This window comes from Crinia signifera, chromosome 3 (assembly GCF_055691185.1).
Source record: "Crinia signifera chromosome 3, ASM5569118v1, whole genome shotgun sequence".
Classification (NCBI taxonomy): Eukaryota; Metazoa; Chordata; class Amphibia; order Anura; family Myobatrachidae; genus Crinia; species Crinia signifera.
In genome coordinates, this window is record NC_139219.1 from 27,617,440 (window position 1) to 27,638,168 (window position 20,729).

At 48.5% G+C, this 20,729-nt stretch overlaps 1 protein-coding gene across 3 annotated transcripts in view; it reads right to left on the reverse strand.

Annotated features, from left to right (window-relative positions):
- Window positions 1-20,729, reverse strand: part of XDH (xanthine dehydrogenase) — a 64,951-nt gene that overhangs the window by 27,442 nt on the left and 16,780 nt on the right. For all 3 annotated transcript variants that reach the window (XM_083175514.1, XM_083175515.1, XM_083175517.1), the window contains 17 exons: window positions 19,723-19,831; window positions 19,064-19,190; window positions 18,176-18,237; window positions 17,567-17,632; window positions 14,031-14,117; window positions 12,948-13,089; window positions 12,618-12,710; window positions 11,842-11,993; window positions 10,589-10,682; window positions 9,943-10,052; window positions 8,348-8,532; window positions 3,197-3,371; window positions 2,043-2,132; window positions 1,720-1,889; window positions 1,407-1,530; window positions 907-1,026; window positions 481-577 (listed from right to left, as the gene is read on the reverse strand). In XM_083175514.1, coding sequence (XP_083031640.1) covers window positions 481-577; window positions 907-1,026; window positions 1,407-1,530; window positions 1,720-1,889; window positions 2,043-2,132; window positions 3,197-3,371; window positions 8,348-8,532; window positions 9,943-10,052; window positions 10,589-10,682; window positions 11,842-11,993; window positions 12,618-12,710; window positions 12,948-13,089; window positions 14,031-14,117; window positions 17,567-17,632; window positions 18,176-18,237; window positions 19,064-19,190; window positions 19,723-19,831 — 2,003 coding nt within the window. The remainder of the gene's footprint in view (window positions 1-480; window positions 578-906; window positions 1,027-1,406; window positions 1,531-1,719; window positions 1,890-2,042; window positions 2,133-3,196; window positions 3,372-8,347; window positions 8,533-9,942; window positions 10,053-10,588; window positions 10,683-11,841; window positions 11,994-12,617; window positions 12,711-12,947; window positions 13,090-14,030; window positions 14,118-17,566; window positions 17,633-18,175; window positions 18,238-19,063; window positions 19,191-19,722; window positions 19,832-20,729) is intronic.

Genomic DNA, 20,729 nt, shown 5'->3' on the forward strand with positions numbered 1-20,729 from the left:
GCAAAAAAATCGTGAAAAACTCATGTTGACTTTTTAACCTGTCGACATTATTTTGACCATGTTGGCACAATGCATGTTGGCATTTTGAACATGTCATTTTTTTGGGACAGTTGATCAATTGTGGTCGGTGTTTTGTAGTTAAATTGACTGCATTCCCTGTATGGTGATGAAGCAGGAGGCATCTATTTTTCAAATGGCAGTTAGGAGCTGATTGGCTGGTACTTCATCTCTCAACAGCTCATCTTCAATTGAACTCCCATCTTAAGGTGCCCATACACGGTACAATTGCTGGGTGCGATGAGATGCGCGCTCCCGTCACACATCTCATCGCACAGCTGCACATACTTTTTGTACTAGATCTCATCTCATCGAAAAACCTATGCGACACGATCTAGTCCAAATTGTATACAATAATTGTAGCGTGTATGGGCACCTTTAGTAAACCCCACAGTCTATACATGTGATGTGGAGCTTTGTTACCTTCTTGAATGTGATCCGCCTCCTGAAATCCTTGCTCTAGGTTCCCATTCTCGATCCTCTTCTGGGGTGGATAAAATGACTCCTTTTCAATTGCTTCCTATGGGATTGTTACAGAAAGGTGAGACTGCAGACAGAACCAGAGCATTGATTAGATTGGTAGGCTATAAGTTTCCTATTGAAGTCCAATCTCATGTGTGATAATACAATATCCAGACTGCTCCGGCTGCCGTTTCAGCAGTACAGAACTTTCATCAGAATCTACCCTTGTGTTAAATTCTAACCTTGGCTGAACGGAGCATATGAACGTACAGTGAGACGTATAGATACCAGGCCTTAGCTTCCCCTACCAGCCTCTGTCATCGTCTTATTCCTTATGTACCATACCATAAATCAGTGGTATCGCTACATTGGGCGCAAGCTATATACCTGGATAGTAACAATGGGCTTCAGTTCTTCATATACAACCTTCACTGCTTTTGCTGCCCGCTGTGCGTGTTCCTGGTTGTCAGCGACTACTGCGCCAATCACTTGTCCAACGCAAGTCACCTGTCCGACAGATTATAAAGTATCAATAGGTCGAAATCTTATGGATGACAAGGTCAAAAGGTCAACTGGTTAAAAGTAGACAGTGCTAAAGTTAGACATGACAATAGTCCCAGTTTTTTTTTGGGACGGGGGTCTAGGTGTGCAATCATTGTGGTCACATACAACGAAACATAGAAATTGACAATAAAAAAACTTAATAACGTATGCCAAACGATTTTTGTGTCGACCATTTCCATGTCGAATTTTGACCCTGTTGACTGAATGCAAGTTGGCCATATGGGGTCGTCTGATTGGCTGCCTGTCTAATTTCTGTAGATTTTCTATATCACCCCAATAGAATGGAACGTGACGCTACGTTGCACTTCACGGATCCTACTCACCAGACGCTCTGCGAATATCTCCTCATCGTGGCTGATGCCGGTAACGTTACTTCCTGGGACGTCTTTAGCGCCAATGAAACGGACAAAGCCCGGAGTGAGCGCGGCCTCCGACTCATCAATGGAGCTGAAGACAAAACGACAATAATAACAACATATTGGGGTGACTCCGCCAGTTATTCCATTCCCAGCTCCCACATCTTTCTGGGATTCTTTTAGTGCATGTGGAGTGGACCTCCCCGGTATATGATCGCGTCTTCATGCCCCGCCCACTTCAGAAATAAAGTTGAGCATGTCACCCGCCTCCACCCCTTACATGATTTTGGCATGAGCCTTGGTGCTGGTTATTAAAGCTAGATAGAGCTCGTTCTCATAATGGGGGATGTCGTCGCAGTATACGGCTTCTCCGGTCGCTTGCTTCATGGCTGACAGGTGCATTATGGGACGTCCTACAAAGTCTTCTGGGTCCTGGCCTGCTGGAACCTCCTGAGTAAAACAAAGGGGGAATTCAGACCTGCCTGCTAGGCTGAGTATAATCACTGCCTAGCCAGCAGGTAAATGCTTCCCACCGAAAGTTCTGCTATAACAGACACACCATGGCCTTTAAGTGGTGCTTCAGAGGTAATGAGATGCTGTTACCTGAAAGAGCTGGACGCCGGACGTCTCCGGCTTACTGAACAATTCTGTGGCGCTCACATATTCCGGAAGGACAGCAGCAGAGACGGGATACTACAGCAAGGAGATAATAATGAAAACAAAATTAGACACACAGCTGAATTAAATATACATCACGCTCTGGCTGCGAGACAGCATGGATCCCTCAACCCTAACCCCTTAAAATGGACTTCTGAATGTCGACTTCAAACCCGTACGAACCAGTATCAGATTGGGACATGAAGGGATGGCCAGGGAAGCAGTAGTAGGGTCCCAAGCAGAGGGGGTGTGGCAAGCTGCCAGAGGGGGTGTGGCCAGCCATCACAGAGGGGCTTGGCCAACTAATAGAGAAGACATGCTAAAAACAGATCCCTTTTATAAAGGAGGTGACAGGAGGGCATATCTTGATGCCCTAGAAAGAGACCAAGAAATCAAGTGCATCCCTGATCCTGTTCCACCAAGATACTGAACCCTGGAGTAGGGGGGGCAGACAGTAAAGCCCACTGGGCATTTCCCCTGTGTGCAGATGGGCCAGTCCACCCTGATGAGAACTCCTTGTTAGAGTCCAGATGGGTCTGTTGTGTCGGTCGTACGCTCTGTGTACGCTCTTATCAGGAACACGCACAGGGGGGTTATTCAGGACTGATCACTAAGCAGCAGTCGTTTCTCTCCCCTTCGGAAATAGAAGTCAGTATAAACTGACTTTTATTTTCGTGATGTCAGCCGCCCGCCATCAGGCATCATCCCACTTGCGTTCCCAGGAAACCGCCCAGCCCTCGCCCGCCCCCCTCCCTCCCCTGACCGCACAAACACTTCAGCAACTGTGATAGTCGCCAAATGGGGTTCGCACGGGGGTCTGCACATTCACAAATATGCAATGCGCATGACCCCCCCACCATCAGAACGGGGCCTAATTCGGCACCATCCGATCACAAATGAATTACCCCCCACAGGGCAAAACTTCGACATATGCTCCACCGACAGTAGTACGCCAACTCCACCTCAGCTCCTATACTGCGGATATGTGCTGCTGGATGGGTATACTGTATTATTTATACCATGTATGAGACAAGCATAACGTATAGCTAATAATAAACACCATCTATAGATCCAGGCACTACGGACATATTACCACTCACTTCCCCATTTACATCACGTTCCAGCTTCTTAAGAACCGTCAGATAAAATTTGAAGAAGAAGCTGAGGGTCAGGGTTTGCCGGAATTCTACCATTCCTCCGGGAACGCCGGGAGACAGCGCCATCTCCTTGGCGAGCAGCCTGCAGGTGTCCTGGAGTAAGGTGTCATTCCATTCTCTGGTTGGAGAGAGGAATCATGTGGTCACTGTGCTGCGACACGGCGTGACGTTACTGTACAGCAGCCTGCTCTTACACGACCATAGCGTTTAGCAGCAATGTTAGTGCATCTGTCATTTATAGGCAACATCTCTTATATATTTAGCCAGATCTGTCACTCAACCCCTGTGGAGAACGTTCCTGTGTAAAACAGTTTCACTTTCATGTGTCTGACGTTCCACCCCCTTGACATCACCTCCCCCCGCCCAGCCAGGGCTACAGTAACAGTACACGCCCACCATCCACCATTACTCCACAGCCACCATTACTCCTGCACATCCCTACCCTCTGCCAGGACCCCCGCGACCCCCCTCCCGCGATTCGCGGGACCCCCCGCCACCCCCCCCTCCCGCGATTTGCAGGACCCCCCCGCGACCCCCCCTCCCGTGATTCGCGGGACCCCCCGCGACCCCCACTCCCGCGAATCGCGGGACCCCCGCGACCCCCCCTCCCGCGAATCGCGGGACCCCCGCCCCCTCCCGCGATTCGCGGGACCCCCGCGACCCCCCCCTCCCGCGATTTGCGGGACCCCCCCGCGACCCCCCCTCCCGCGATTCGCGGGACCCCCCGCGACCCCCACTCCCGCGAATCAAGGGCCCCCCGCGACCCCCCCTCCCGGGAATCACGGGACCCCCGCCCTCCCGCGAATCGCGGGACCCCCGCGACCCCCCTCCCGCGATTCGCGGGACCCCCCGCGACCTCCCCTCCCGCGATTCGCGGGACCCCCGCGACCCCCCCTCCCGTGATTTGCGGAACCCCCGTGACCACCCCTCCCGCCATTCGCGGGACCCCGCACCCCCCCTCCCGCGATTCGTGGGACCCCCGCTTTCCACCCTCCCGCGAGTCGCGGGAACCCCGCGACCCCCCCTCCCGTGATTCGCGGGACCCCCGCGAACCCCCCCTCCCGCGAATCGCGGGACCCCCGCGACCCCCCTCCCGCGATTCGCGGGACCCCCGCGACCACCCCGGTATCCGGACTATTGTTAGACAGCACTTACATCGACAGCCATTACATCGACACCATTAGTTCAACAGCTCAATAGGTCGACATGGTTTTAGGTCGACATACCATTAGGTCGACATGTCATTAGGTCGACAGCTCATTAGGTCGACAGCTCATTAGGTCGACAGCTCATTAGGTCGACATGTTTTTAGGTCGATACTGCCATTAGGTCGACAGTGTCTATGTCGACAGTCAAAAGGTCGACATGGGTTTTTTCACTGTTTATTGAGCCGACATGTGCCGACAGGTGGTATTTCATGCCCTACTATCCACTAGGGCGTGGTGGGAGAATAAAATAGTGTGCCGAGCGCAGCGAGGCACCGTGCCCGAAGCATAGCGAGCGGCTGCGGTACACTTCAAACTGTGTTCATGTCGACTGTGTCGACATTTCGGCCAAAAAAAACAGTGAAAAAACCCATGTCAACCTTTTGACTGTCGACATAGACTCTGTCGACCTAATGGCAGTGTCAACCTAAAAACATGTCGACCTAATGAGCTGTCGACCTAATGACATGTCGACCTAATGGTTTGTCGACCTAAAACCATGTTGACCTATTGAGCTGTCGAACTAATGGTGTCGATGTAATGGCTGTCGATGTAAGTGCTGTCTAATATCCGTCCCAGACCCGACCACCCCCTCCCGCGATTCGCTGGACCTCCGTGACCACCCCCTCCCGCGAAACGCGGGACCCCCGCGACCCTCCCGCAAATCGCGGGACCCCAGCGACCCCTCCCTCCCGCGAGACCCCTCCCGCGATTCGCAGGACCCCTGCATCCTCCCCTCCCGCGATTCGCGGGACCCCTGCGACCCCCCCCTCCCGGCATTATAAGGGCCCATGCCCCCCTCACGCAATTCACGGCACCCCCCATACCCCCCTTCCTGCGATTCGGAACCCCCCACAACCCCCCCTCCCGCGATTCATGCCCCCTCCCGCGATTCACGGACCCCCGCACCACCCCCCTGCGCCCACCCTCCCTTGATTCACGCCCCCCTCATGCAATTCACGGCAACCCCCACACCCCCCCTCCTGCGATTCGCAGCCCCCCCACCACCCCCCCCTCCTGCGATTCATGACCCCTCCCGTGACTCACGGACCCCCGCACCACCCCCCCTTGACTCACGGCACCCCACGCACCCCTCCCGCAATTCACGGACCTCCGCAACCCCCCCTCCCGCAATTCACTAGCCCCGACAACCCCCCTCCCGCAATTTGCGGACCCCCCTTCCCACGATTCAAGCGCCCCCGCCCACGATTTGCGGACCCCCGCCCCCTCCCGCTAACCGCGGATCCCCACACACCACCCCCCCTCCCGCAATTTGCAGACCCCCCAGACCCCCTTCCGGCAATTCCACCCCCCAGCGGACCACCGCGGCCCCCGCATTTCACGTAACCCCGTGACAATGGGGGATCCTGTACCACCACAAGCAGGTACCGCCCCTAGGTGGGAAATCCGGCCCTGGCTGCCGCACTGCAGGTTTCCCCACTGCCCTCTGCACCAGCGCCACAACTTTTATCAATGTCTTGCCCACATACCACTATTATACAGCCTCCTGCTCTCATGCACGCTCACTCCCTCCCAGTGGGAGGAGACGCTCACCCACTGACGGGAGCTGCATACTGTCCCCCACCCTCCTCCAGTTCTAGGGATGCCCATCGACCATCAATGATTTTCAAATAATCGATGGTTTATGGCCGATGTTAAATACTTTTGCCATCAATGTGGGAGGACACTGCCCTGCCTCCTGTTCTCCTGCCCCGTAACTTCCGCCAGTGGAGACCCGCTCACCCTGTGTTGCCCACATTCCCCTATCATGCTTTACCGCCCAGCCTCCTGCTCTCATGCACCCTAACTCCCACCCAGTCGGAGGAGACACTGACTCCTGTATTTCTGTGCTGCCACGCTGGACCCTCACCCACTGGCAGAAGCTGCACAGTGTCCACCACCCTCTTTAGTCCCCCGTATGCCCACACACCCCTATCACTACCCAGCTTCCTGCTCTCCTGAACCGTAACTTCCACCACTGGGTAATCGCTGACGCTGTGTTGCCCACATACCCCTATCATGCCTCATATCCCAGCCTCCTGCTCTCATGCACCCTAACTCCCACCCAGTAGGAGGAGACACTGACTCAGGGCCACCGTCCGGTACTCCTGTGCTGCCACGCTGGACCCTCACCCACTGCCAGAAGCTGCAATACAGGGCATCTTTCATACAATTCTAACCAGTGGTCGAAGTGAAAATTTTGAAGTGGGGGTATGGAAAAGTAAAGAGTGAATATAGTGCGCACCTTCGGACACCCTCCTGTCCATCAACGTCCCCTGCCAGACTGCCCCGTTGTACAGGGGTATTACAAAAGCACAATATGTGCTGCTGAGTGATCAGAGAGCATCCTGAGGGGGAAAAAAAACTTTTTTTTTTATCTTCAGATTAAAGTGGGGGTATACCATACCCCCGTATACCGCCCCACTTCGACCACTGATTCTAACCATATTTCTCACAATACAAATGTTCACAAATTAAGGGGCGTAGCCCCTTACGCCGGTGTGAAGAGCGCCCGTAGGGCGCGATGAATCACCTAGTTATTTATATACAGTGACCAATACAGCGGCAGCACATTCCGGCGCACTCTACGGATGGGGTATATGTAAGTGTGTCCTTATGTCCTTTGTGTACTAAGTAGAACACTATTATTTTTACGCGAGGGGACACGTGTTAGGGGGGCTGTGATCTGAGTTATTGCTGTTGGTGAGAAACAGGGGTGAATTTCCCATGAGGCATATGAGGCACACGCCTTGGGGTGCCACTTGCTGAGGGCGTCATTCTGGTACTTGCCTGTTACTGTAAGTCTGAAAAATATAATTATGATGTTCTGATTGGTCCCTATTGGAGCGCGTACACCCGTTACGGCCGACTTGCCGACAGATGTGTATTGGGCTCTACCCCACGGGGTGCCTGCAGAACTTGTCACATAGGAGTGGATAGGGTAAATGGGATATCCTGTGACTTGCATGCATCGGCAAGATCCTGGTGGGCGGGGCTGATGTTTTAAAGTGGCGATCATTTCAAAGGCATATCTATCTGTTCTCCCTGGCAAACGCCTCTCTCCACCCTTGTCCATCATCAATGCTATCTGGCTCATCTTCCTCACCAAATGCAAGACATCCACCTCCACTCTCCTACAAGCCCTACACCAGCTCCGCTTCCCCCAGATCCCCTTCCCTTTCAGAATTCAGTTCAAACTCCTCACACTCACTTACAAAGCCCTAACCCACTCCTCCCCCACTTACACCTCTGACCTTATCTGCCTTTACACTCCCACCCATTCTCTTCGCTCCTCTCCTGCCAACAGTTACTTCCTCCTACTCCTGCCTCCAAGACTTCACATATGCTGCTCCCTACCTCTGGAACTCTCTACCTCTCCCTATCAGACTCTTCACCTCTACAAAACTTTAAGTGGGCTGTCAAGACCCACTTCTTTACCAAAGCCAGCCATATCTCATCCTAACCCTCTGTTACATCCTCACTTCTACCCCATCTGTGTCACCCCCTGTCTGTCCCTCCCCTTTAGAATGTAAGCTCTCACATACAGGGCCTCTCCCCTCATGTGCCCTTCCTTCTCTTACTTAATCCATCTTCTACTCTATACTCCCTTTGAAAGTACCAAACCCCTTGTTTATCTGCCACCCTGATACTTATCTCAGTGTCCTGTCCGCTTAAGCAGGTATGTTTATATACCCTGTACTTGTCCTTTACTGTCTTGTAATGTAAGTCATTGTGTTCTTGATTTCCTTTTTTTGATTATGTAATCTGTAATGGGGCGCTGCGGATCCCTTGTGGTGCCATATAAATAAAGGAAAATAATAATCGGCAAAGCCAGGCTTCGTCTTGAGGTCAGTTAGGTATTTAAGGAGTCTGGGCTGGGGAATGTTACCTTCCGACTAGCTCCTTACAAGTCTCTGATGCCAAAACGGTGACATGAGACATTCCTCCGTAGCTGAGCCTGACCTGCTCCACCTGGTGACTGTCTGGCTTCAAAACAACTTTCATTCCGCTTGTGACAATGGCAATGTCATCTTCCCGCCGCGAGGCTTGCTTGTAGGCCGAGAAATATTCCCACTGTCACAACATTGTTATATTAAAAGTTAACATAAAAGAGAACTAAACATTTGGGTTATTTATATTCTGTATATATATATTAGGACCCAAAGAAACATTAGTGAAATGCGTGAGTTACAGGTAAATTTTGAGTCTGTTTTTGAAGGATTCTAGAGCGGAAGCCTCTGGAACTGTGAGGAGCAGCGAGTTCCAAAGAGTCAGAGCCAAAAAGCTGAAAGCTCCACCCACAGATGAATTACAGGATATTCTATTTGCCGCTAGTGGTCCTGCTAATAGCGAAATAAGCGAGCGGGGCAGTATTGAATCAGAAGCTGTGCCAGGTACATTGGGCGCTGGTCATGTAGGGCTGAGAAATGATTCGCCATCTCACAGGCAGCCAGTGGAGGGAGTAGAGAACAGGAGTTATGTGGCTGGATCAGGGCTGGTTGGGTAACAGCGAGCCAATCAGCTACGTTCTGTAATTTGAATAGGTTTTACTGCTGCTTTTTTCTTGCAGATTCAAAGCAGGTGAAAATTTGGGGGAAATCCGTATTTAAGGTAAATATTTCAGAACTCCTGGGACCACCCTCTTCCCCAATGATTAATTAAGCAATTATAAGTTTCTAATTAGTTTAAATTGGGTAATAATTACATTTCATGACTGGGGTGAAATTCTGTCAAGTGAAGAATAACGCATTAAAAGATGTGGGACAGGTAAATGGGGGGCTGCATGGGTGGACAGGTGTTTTTAAAATTGTATGTGGGAGTTACAGTTTTTTGTAAAAAAAATTTAAAGCGGCTTTTAAATTACAAAAAATGTATATATAATAGGAATTTGTATGCATCACTTTAAATAACGAAAACATTTATTTGCTGAAAAAATAGTTGTCTATCATGTTAGCATGATTTTAGAGTACAAACTGTTTTTTTCCATTTTTTTATCTTAATTTCTATTAACAGAAAAAATGATCACGCCAAGATTCTGCACATTGTCAGTGTTTTAATATTGAGCCCCCAAGCGTAAATCCAGTTTATTGGCTGACCCGTAACAGTATCCAAATGATAGGTCAACAGTGTCTGGACTACAGTCTGGAACATTAAGTATGGCGAGCAAGGCGATCCATGTGAGTACGCTTTCCACTAATTGGGGGGTCCATGTCGACAGATGAGGACATTGCTAAAAAAAATGAGAAAAACTCAAGTTGACCTTTTCATGTGCTGACCTATTCCACGACAACCTATTGCTTGTGTCGGCATTTACGGTTGCCAATCTCGGTACCCGCAGCAAAGGACAAATTGCAAATCATATTACTGTCAGTTTTGGGACCTTTGTTATTTAAAGTGTGGATTTTTGCGTTAAATACTTTTGCGTCTGTCCTGTGCTCTGTGATAATACCGTACAAATATCCTGTAAAGCTGCAGAGAACTGACCTTTTGTGAGTAAGGAACCTCCACAGAGAGGAGAATTTCATTTGGGTATAAGACTGTTTTTCTGTATCCAGTAAAGAAGTTCTCATCCATTAGCACAGACCTCGTGCTGTCTACAAACAGATATAATGATGGTCAGTTCTGCAGCATCAGCACACTGCACTAAAAGATGCTACTAGATGCTATAAATTCATCATTCATAATGCATGTAATGTGCAGCAGAACGGTGTTACATGTTGGGATCAGCCTGTGGTTGATCAGGCTGCAGCCTGGAGCGCTAGGTCATGGGGGGGTTCTCTGTGGTCAGGCAGCCGTGACAGGGAAGTGGGGGGGAGGGGTTCCACTGCAGTCAACATGGAATATGCAAAAATGTCCTCCGGGAGGGGTGGGACAGGTGTAATAATGGCCACGCCCCTGACATGCAATAGCTGTATTACAGGCATTGCACAGTGATGGGCGGGACTACAATGATGCGATTCGCGAGGTGGGGGGGGATCCCGGGAGACTGGGGGCAATGCGGGAAGCTTGCCCCTCTTACATGAGGCGGACCCCGATTTTCGGAAGCCACCCGGCCATTCTGGGAGACCCTATAATCAGGCCCTGTTGGGGGTCATAGAGAAAACTCCCCACACTGCCCCAGCGCTGTTACCTTTGGAGATGAGATGCAGGTGACTTCCACTTGCCATGAAGACTGGGTTTAGGTCTGATATTGGACTTGCTGTCATGATATTCCCTCCGATAGCCTGGGAAGAAACCAACATGAAGGTGTGTACTGTTACATCAATGCTAATTACTTATATATACCCCCCTATTCTGTGTATAGTGTATAGATCCATATGGGATGGGGCATGTGGTACAGTGCCCAGAGAGCCCACACTTGGAATCCCCCACAATGCAATGCGCGATACGGTGATTGTGCCAGATAAGGAAATGTCAGACTAGGGCCGGGTCACATAACTGTACCCGCAGGAATCTAACACCTAAGCACTGTATAATACATTATTATGATAGCTGGGAACTTTTGACCCCCAAATGATCAACTATATACAGTATTAACTTTGGCAGGCGGGGAAATGAGTTACAGATTGCCTGGTCTGATGGCCGCCGTTATGCTTCAGGCTTCAGGCTTCTGATCACCTGATCCTGCTGCTATTTGTGCCAAAGACCAGGAGCATGCTCAGTGCAGGTTTCTGAATGCACGCGCAGGGCAGCCTTTGAACTTTCAGCTTTGTGTAAATACATTTCCAGAGCCAATCACTGCTATCTTCTGCATCTTCAGCCTCCAGCAGCCCGCTTCCTCTTTGTCTTAACCAGGGCAAGAGAAAGCCTGGTAGGGCCCAGGTACTGTTAAGGGGGTGTGGTCTAATTGTGGGAGGCGTGGCAGTGCACACTTAAAATAAAATCCCAAACAAATAGTACTTTAAACACCTCCCTGGCCACACTGCAGCCCAGCACAAAGCAGCATGTACTGGATTGAGAATTGCTGCTGCCAGTTAACAGGGGCCCCACTGGGCCCCTCCATCAGACCTGAGCTAGAGTAATTAGTACCCTCCCCCTCTCTCGGTGCCAATGGTCTTGACACCATTTTGTTTTTTACACCGGAATCCACCACGTTATGTAGACACCAACAGCACACGTGCATTTGAAGTTTGCAATGGTCCTGTTGCTCATCTGAAGGCACAATACGTGCACCTTACATGTACCTGGTGCAATGCTATTAAGCGGTGTCAATGGTCTATCACTATGCAGACTGCAGGAAGAACTGTATGGTGACTGGGCTGGTCGATTAACATGCCCTTCCTCCATCACATGTGTAAAGAGCACGGTGACAGTCAGACCTGTCATCTGGAGGGCAATAGCATCTATAATTTCGTTTTTTTTCTCTGACACAGTCTTCCTTACGGCAACGTTGCGGATCTGCTGTCCTGCAAACCACCTCAGCTGCTCCAAGACGGCCTGGAACACTTCTGTTCTGTATGATGGAAGATCAGACACAGCTTTCTGGAGGACTTCGCCTACTGTGGTCAAACTACAAGCTGCTCCGAAACGGATGCCTGGCAAAAAAAATTGTGTTTTATAGACATAAGCATCTACCCAATTACATGGGAAGGAACATCATTCACAGAAGTCACAGGCAGCAATCAAAGTACAAAGACAGGAAAGTAGGTGTGCAGTATAAAGACAGGAAAGTAGGTGTGCAGTACAAAGACAGGAAAGTAGTCGTGCAGTATAAAGACAGGAAGTAGGCGTGCAGTGCACAGACAGGAAAGTAGGTGTGCAGTACACAGACAGGAAAGCAAGTGTGCAGTACAAAGACAGGAAAGTAGGTGTGCAGTACAAAGACAGGAAAGTAGGTAGGTGTGCAGAACAGACAGGAAAATAGGTGTGCAGTACAAAGACAGGAAAGTAGGCATGCAGTACAGCCAGGAAAGTAAGCGTGAAGTACAAAGACAGGAAAGCAGGTGCGCGGTGCGAAACGCACTGGTCGATGACCAAGTTAAATTACCAAATCTATCACCTCTTGGCAAGGAATAAATACAGACGACCAGTGGTCAGAAAGCTGGTGGTCAATATATACCAACGCAGGCATTCCAAAGGAGAAAACAACAAGAGAAGCACAGCGCTGTTTGGGGAGATCTATCATTGATCCTTATGGCAATGTCACATTGATGGCCTACCATTTTGGGTGTGTTCTATTGTATTTAATTCTGCAATCCATCCCGGAGCAATTATCACTGGGTATGACATGTTCTTAAATTTAGTTTCAATACCTAGAAAATGAGAAGAAGCAGAACATTATCAGTAAGGTACAGGTGAAGCAGCCTTTATTGCATTATTTGTGACCTCAGTAATCACACCATTCCAGTGTATGGGGTTAGCTCTGTCACACTCAGTGCCCTGATTTCTGCCCCACAATAGCTGAGGATGCTTATATAGCAAATACCCCCTCCACCCTCCAAGCCATTGTCTGCATTGATATTCTGCATTTTTGAGTCTTCGTTACTCACCCACTTCCGTGTTCCCCACTACAAGTTTAGCCTCAGGGTACTGAGACTTCAGCAAAAGCAGCTCGCTGAGGCTGGATGGCTGAATCCAGGTCACACCGTCCCCCCTGAAACACAGCTGCTTCCGGGGGGAGTCCTTGTGCAGCTGTGGGGGAAACACATTATTATTATATAATAAACTAGTAAGTAAGCCCGCTGGAAGCAAAAGCTTCGAAAGCTAGTCTGTTACTTTCTGTGCTGCATGTGTGAGAGAGAAAGAGATGTAGTTTCACTCACTGCCAACAGATGGCAGTGTTACGGAGACAAACGGACACTAGATATATATAGATGACATAGTAACGTAGTCCATACATCTCCAGAACTGTTCAACATAACATATTAGCACAGGGGCCTGGTGTTCTCCTTCCTGCCAATCAGAGTGAGCAGTCCCTCTGGTGGCTTGCCACACCCCTTACCACTGTATTACCCGGTGGGCCCTTCATGGCCCAGTCACTGAGATCGGTGAATACACAATGATGTCCTAGGGCTTCACTAGGGGTATCATCAGCTTAAATCAGTGTCTGTTGCAGCGGACGCCATTTGCAACCTGGCTCTCAAAGTTTGTGCTGTAGATATAATTGCTGAATAAAGCTAAAGGCGTAACTTCTGATAAGAGCAGTGAGCCTTGACAAAGTGACTGCAGACACGAGATTCACTGCCTTATGCTAATGCAACAGTCCATGCTCTTGCAAGCAGGAAGCTGGGCCACCCACAGAAGTCCCCACCAGCTGCCACAACAACCATCATTACTACTGGCAATTGCGCCAGGCTAATGCTAGCTAGCAAGATATTCAAGGGAAACACATGCAAATTTAGAAAGCTGTTCCCAGGTTGACCAATGTCTGAGCATTTATGGGTGCTGCTAAATATTTCTGCGCAACCCATTTTGGCGGCGTGATAAAGCGTTACCAGGAAACATCTGTAATCTGCATGGATGGACATCAGTAAGCGTGATGGATATATGAAGCGGTGTATACACATAGTGGGGAATTAGGTGCATTGGCACACCAGCTGCAACTCTACATACAATACACAAGCTGGACTTGCCAGTAATTCCGGAGGAAAGATTGGTTCTTGTGTTGGGTCCAAAGGTGAGAACTCCGATGGGTCAAACAAAGCTGAAGATGTCGGTATCTATATGAAGTACAAGACAGGTTTAATAATATTTACAGTTAAATATCACCAGATAGTCCAACTAATATCAAATAACACATCATTTCCTAGTCGCAAAGCGCTGCAGGAAAAACACACGCATATAATACAGGGCTCGACACATTTCTTTTAAATCTAGGAGCCAGGATGAAAGTGTAGGAGCCAGATCAACTAATAACAGGGACAGTGTGCGCCGAAGGCACGTCCCAAAAATTTGCACATGTGATAATGCCCATTACATATACCACACGCTGTAATGTCCATTACATATAATACCACATGCCATAATTATATATTATGCCACATGAGTTCAGCTTACCTAAATGCTCGTTGCTAAGGGTTTCATGTTTGATTCCAGGGGTTAACATGCTCATTGCCAATGGGGTTAACATGTCCTGCCAGGGGTTAATATGCTCTGCCAGGGGTAAATGCTTGTTGCTATGGGGTTACCATGGTCTGCCACTATGGGGTTGGGTTACCATGGTCTGCCAGGGATTAACATGCCTTCCTGGGGTAAATGCTTGTTGCTATGGGGTTACCATGGTCTGCCAGGGGTTAAGTTTCTCATTGCCAAGGGGTAAATGGCAGCCTTCTTCTCCACTCTGCCATTACCATCTGCAGAAATGGCAACAACCGGGCAGAGCAGTCGTCCAGAGTGGCTCCTCCCCCTCCCTGTATAAGAGCAGGTCTGCAGCAGCGTGGCTATTTGAAAACTCATGCCAGATCGCGAGTCATTCGGAACTTGGTCTGACAGCCAATCAGGAACCAAGCTACCACTGCCGCTCCTGATTGGCTCCCGATCCGCAAAATCCAATTGGCTTGCGATACAGGCTCGAGTTTTATTATAGCCACGCGGCGATGGACCTGCTCTTGCCACTGGCTCCTATACAGCTGGGGGAGGGGGATTGACAACCGCACCACAAGCCCACCCGGCCAAGACCAGATTCTGCTTCCTCGCAAAAAAATATGGTCACCAGAAGGCAGAATCTGGTCGCCGTGGCTACCTGGTGCCCGGTGTAAACCATTTGAATTCAGTCCTGTAACACCTGAATCTGCTTCTCAGAGGTTCAAAACATGAAAGTGACTGTATAAGTGTTCTGTTTAATGTAGGAAAATGTAAATATTATCTGATACATGATAAACAGGAAGGTTTAAATAAATAACAATATTAGAATGTAATGAATCATCATATATATATATATATATATATATATATTATTTTATTTTTTTCTAGAAGGGGATTTTTCATGACGCTCCCTTTTTCACAGTTTATACTTAACCAAAATCGATAAATGAGGTACCATTTATAAGATTACGTTATCCTCTTCTGACAAATTGTTAATTTACAATTGCACATTGTATTGTTTTCTTACAAATCAAAGTTCATTACTGTGATGGGGTGCCACATACCTCCCCACTACAATTATGCATGTCCCCAGGCATTGCATAACACAAGGAAACAATTGAACCATAATATCATTTAACAACAGTTTTAGATCTCACAAGCATTAACATAATTTACACTTAACAATGAAAGAAATTACACTATAACTTTCAAGGCTTCACTTTAAGTTATTAACATTTACCATAAACCATGTCAGTTTACCAACAACAGTAACATTAACCATTTCTATCAATTACACTTTCTTGCAAAACTATTGTATAGACTGATACATTTGTCAAATCTCGCCATAAAATTCATCTTATTTTCATCTACTGTGACCGACAGCTGGAGATATCAAAGAAGACAGCGGTCCTGTATAACAGATGGATGCATGAGGCTTGCAGCATGGACCTTATGGCGCAGTCACAGCGGTGTATGGGCGGTCCAGGGCACATCATGGAGGTCGATGAGAGCTTGTTTGTCTAGTGTAAAAGTAATGTCAGCCGTATGTTACCACAGCAGTGGATTTTGGGGGGAATTTGTCAGCAAACTGGACAGTGTTTCCTCACCATAGTGCCCAGATGTGATGCCACCACTTTGATGGTGGCTATAAATGAAAATATTGAGCCCAGTACTACTATTTATTTAGACTGCTGGCGGGGGTACAGCACTGAACAGTTGCAAGTGGCTGGTTATCAGCATGCCCAAGTAAACCCCAGATTTAATTTTATTGACCCGGACACAGGGGTTCATACTCAGAATGGGGAGCATCTTTGGGGCGCATGCAAATGGCGCAATAAGCACCAAAGAGGCACAGCACGCCACCATCTCCAGTCATATTTACAGGAGTTTTCAACGCATCCTTAGAGCACTTACACTCCTCCCTAAAGCTGATTAACTTTTTTTTTACATATTTTCTTTCATTATTTTTCTTCATTAATGTTGTGATTCTTTGTTATTATTATCATTATTTATTGTAATTAATGTGATTAATTCATTATGCTTTTTCATTCTAATTATTTAAGTAAATTACAGTTATTCGTTAACACATGTGTCAGATGTATGATATTGCAGGTGTGAATGCGTTCCTAAAACACCACCACTATCCATGCCACCCCGAAGCGTGGCGAGCGGCGGCGGAACGTGTCCTCCAACCTTTTCATACAACTATCCACATCAGTGTGGAGTTGATCTTATAAAGTGTGGCGAGCGCAAAACGTGGCGAGCGGACTCGGATTACTTTACATGTATTCCTTGTCCCCTCGCGGGCTCGCTGCGCTCGCCACACTTCGGGCTCAGTGGCTCGCTGAGCTCACCACACTTTATAAAATTAGCTCCACGCTGACGTGGATAGTCAGTCAACGCTTCGAGGTGGCGTGGATAGTGGTGTTGATGCAAAAGAATGGCATAGGTGCTTTCAATAGTAAGCACCCATCACATCTCATAGTATGGGTGCTTGTACAATGACATATCTCATCAGATCGCACCCACTGCATGGTGCCGTTCGATCACATGCGATATTTCATTGTATAAGTACTGTTATGCACTTAATATGCACATTGGATCATATCTCATAGCATGGGTGCTTATACATTGAAATATCACATCAGATCGCACCCTGTCTATGGTGCCGTCCGATCCAATGCGATATTTCATTGTATAAGCACTCCTGTACACTTAATATGGAGATTGCATCGCATCACACGGCACCATACACGCTGTGCGATCCGATGCGATGCGATTTCAGTACGGAGAATAGCCCAGTACGCTAAAGGAGTACTGGGTGCCGTGCTAGGAAACAAGTACCAAAAACAAAAACGTGTTTTAAACATTTTTGTGTCAATCAACGTCATGCTGACCTTTTGACCCGGTTGACCTTAACTGCCTTTCTAAATCTGGTATCTGGATGATACAGTGATACAGTGATCTATTGAATAAACCAATCCACACCCATAGAATCTGTTACACCAATTGATCTTTAGTATAGCAATCAGGGAATGTGGTGCAATGATCCGAGCAGCACAGATACACAGTACAGACTCCTCACCCCATTCTCCTCCTGCTTCTGGTCCATACAGCAGCCGTTGGCCGCCTTCCTGCCGCAGCAGCCATCCTGGAAGGAACAATATCCTGTTACAAATCCAGCAGAATAATGTCACATGCACACTAATTACTATGGCACAGTGGTGCGGTCACCTTGCCAGCAGCACCCAGGTGAGTCGGCCCTTCAAGCTGATTTAGCACCCAAGGGTGAATTTGTTTTCCCTGTGTCAAATATTCCCATATTTGGATACCCGGTATGCCCCGACGCCCACCTTTACCGTTGCAACCGAGGAAAATAATAATTACACATTGTTCCCACATCTCAGAAAGTATTTCCATTATTTCAAATATAAGAACAGACCAAACGTTACCAAAACTTGTATACATTATATGACAAGGTGTCACTGCACACTGAGGGTCCGATTCAGACATGCTCACTAGGCTGCCTGTGTTCGGAGCCCATCGAGAAGTTTACCGCCACGCCGCCCCGGCGAAGGTTTGTAGCCACATACATAACATAGCAGCTAGGGGCTGATTGGCCGCTACATAATCTCTCTCCATGGCTTAGTACATCTCCCCCCAAGGTGATTAAACATAGCTGTAGAGCACTCACTTTGGCGAATGTTTGGAAGCCCTGCAGAATAGGACGATATCCCGTACAGCGGCACAGATTCCCTGTGTGGATACAACCAACGGAACATCAGAGGGAGGCGCGGCTGGGTACGGACGTCACACTTATTATGTCACAGATAACAGCTATCTCTGGTCATACAGCATCCTCCTAACTCCCCTTCACAGCTGGGGAGGGCCGGATTAACGGAGGGGCGATAGGGGGCCCCCACATACCTGCCACAGTGTCATTGGGAAATGTCTGTGGGGGGTGTAAGTACTCCACCTCCTCCTCACACTGCGTCTGCATACAGGCCCTGATTCAGGTTGGCTCCTAATGAGCTGAATTCGCAAAGGGGGCTGGAGGGGGCACAGGGGGGCTTGTTGTTGGACTGGCAAAGGGCCCGAGGGGGTATAGGAGGCATGCAGCTGGAGTGACATGTGGCTGGAAAAGACTCAGGGTGCACGGGGCAGAAGGGGTTAACAGAGGCATGCTTCATTTTATTTTTATATCACTTCTATTAATAGGGGCCCCCACAAGTTTGTAGTCCAGGGCCCCTACAGACCGTAATCCGGCTCTGCACATGTAGGTGTGACCAAATAGTATCAATTTCTCATATATGTATGAGTTTTAAAAGTTAACTATGTATGAGCAGCCCATGTATCATATAAGGGGCCCGGCAATGAGAGGGGCCCGGCAATTTGGACATATATGTTGCTGTGTGAGGCTGCTAGACTTCATGATACATATAATCCCTGACTATCTATCTCCAGCCACCTAGGAGAACAGGTTCAGATTCTGTTCAATCAGCTTCTCCTGTAATCCCATGTGCTGCTGTGGTCAGATGCTCTGATTGGCTACAGGTTGTGCGGTATGTATCATGTACCGTACCTTGGAATGCGTTTTCTATTTCCTCCATGCAGGGTTGGGGTGTATTGCGCAGCAGGGCGTACAGAGACATTACAATTCCGGGTGTACAGAATCCACACTGCGAGCCGTGGCTCTTCGCTATCCGCTCCTAACATACAATAAAAGGAGAACTTGACAAATACGAATCAAGGCTGTGGACATTGATATGTCGACCTAATGCCGGCATTGTGAATGTCAGATTCTCTGGGAACATGGTGCCCGCGCCTTGTTCCCGGTGATATCTCCAGTACGCATGCACAAATCACAGAGCAGGGACTGCATAGACTCCTGGTATAAGTAGGGATGGCCATCATTGCCATCGATGGTTGATATTGATGGCAATAGTGCAACTGGCCATCGATAGTGTTAAACTATTCAATGGATGATCATCAATATTTTTGCCTATCAATGGTCATCCATTTTGTTTGGCTGATTGGCCAGGGCTTTGTGGGTGCCGGGGGCAGAGCTATGCTCTGTGTACCAACATTTTGGGGAAAAAAATATCGATTTTGCTGTGCCATCGATGGTAGGGAACCCATCTGGTTATCCACCGTCGATGGCAAAAGTATTTGACATCGGCCATAAATCATTAATGATTTTGATTCATCGATGGTCGTTGGCCATCCCTAGGTATTACTCACCTGTATGGGGTGCAGCCTTGTCTTCGTGCTTCCGATTCCTTCCACTGTGGTGACGGACGCCAGGTGCAGAGAGCAGACTGGCGCCAGGCAGGCGTTTACAGCGTAGTGTCTGTGAGCGTCGGGATTAGGGATAACACACGAGCAGCAGCATTCATCTACAGCCAGCTTCCTACCCCTCATCCTGTCCCCGGTAACCAGCCATACCCCGTACCAAAATAAATAAACTGAAGAAGCGGTAAAGGGCCTGATTTAGAGGGTATACCTCTACCTGTTGACAAGAAAATGGTCAACATGGAAAAAATTAACATATATCGTGTTGGGTGCCTATGCCTACATAGACACCAAAAAAATTTGAAAACTCATGTTGACATATTCCTATTTTCCATGTTGACCTTTTTTTCATGCGTCGACGCTCTGCCTGTTGACCAATAGTAGTCGACCTTTTGACTATTGACCTAGACACTGTCGACTGAATAATGCGTAAACCGTTTAGAGAAGGACGCAAATGCGTTTATGGCTACGAATGTGTGCGCAGTGTTTGCGCGGGGAAATGCTAATGTCGCAGCGCCTAGATTTGTACTGATGCGTCCACCAGCGCTATAATAATACAGCGATGCAGCTTCCATCGCGGCTTAAGGTGGCCATACACACGCAGATTTATCTTCAGATCTGGCTGGCTGGAACAAAAACCTGGTAATGGATGAGAGCAAATGACAGTTGACCATTTGCTTGGAAATGCTGGAAAACTGACAAACTGTCACTCATCCATAACCATGTTTTTGTTCCAACCAGACAGATCTGAAGATAAGTCTTACTAGTGTATGGACACCTTTAGTCAGAGGAGCTCTATGGTTGCCGCTGGCCGCAGGAAGTGAGATTGAGACGCTGGAGACATTACATCCGCGTATGAGATCGCAGCCTCGAACACGCCCCCCAGAATGTGCGTGTCACAAGTCACCAATCACAGCGGCTTTGTCCAAGAGAGCACGGATAGGCTACTGGCACAT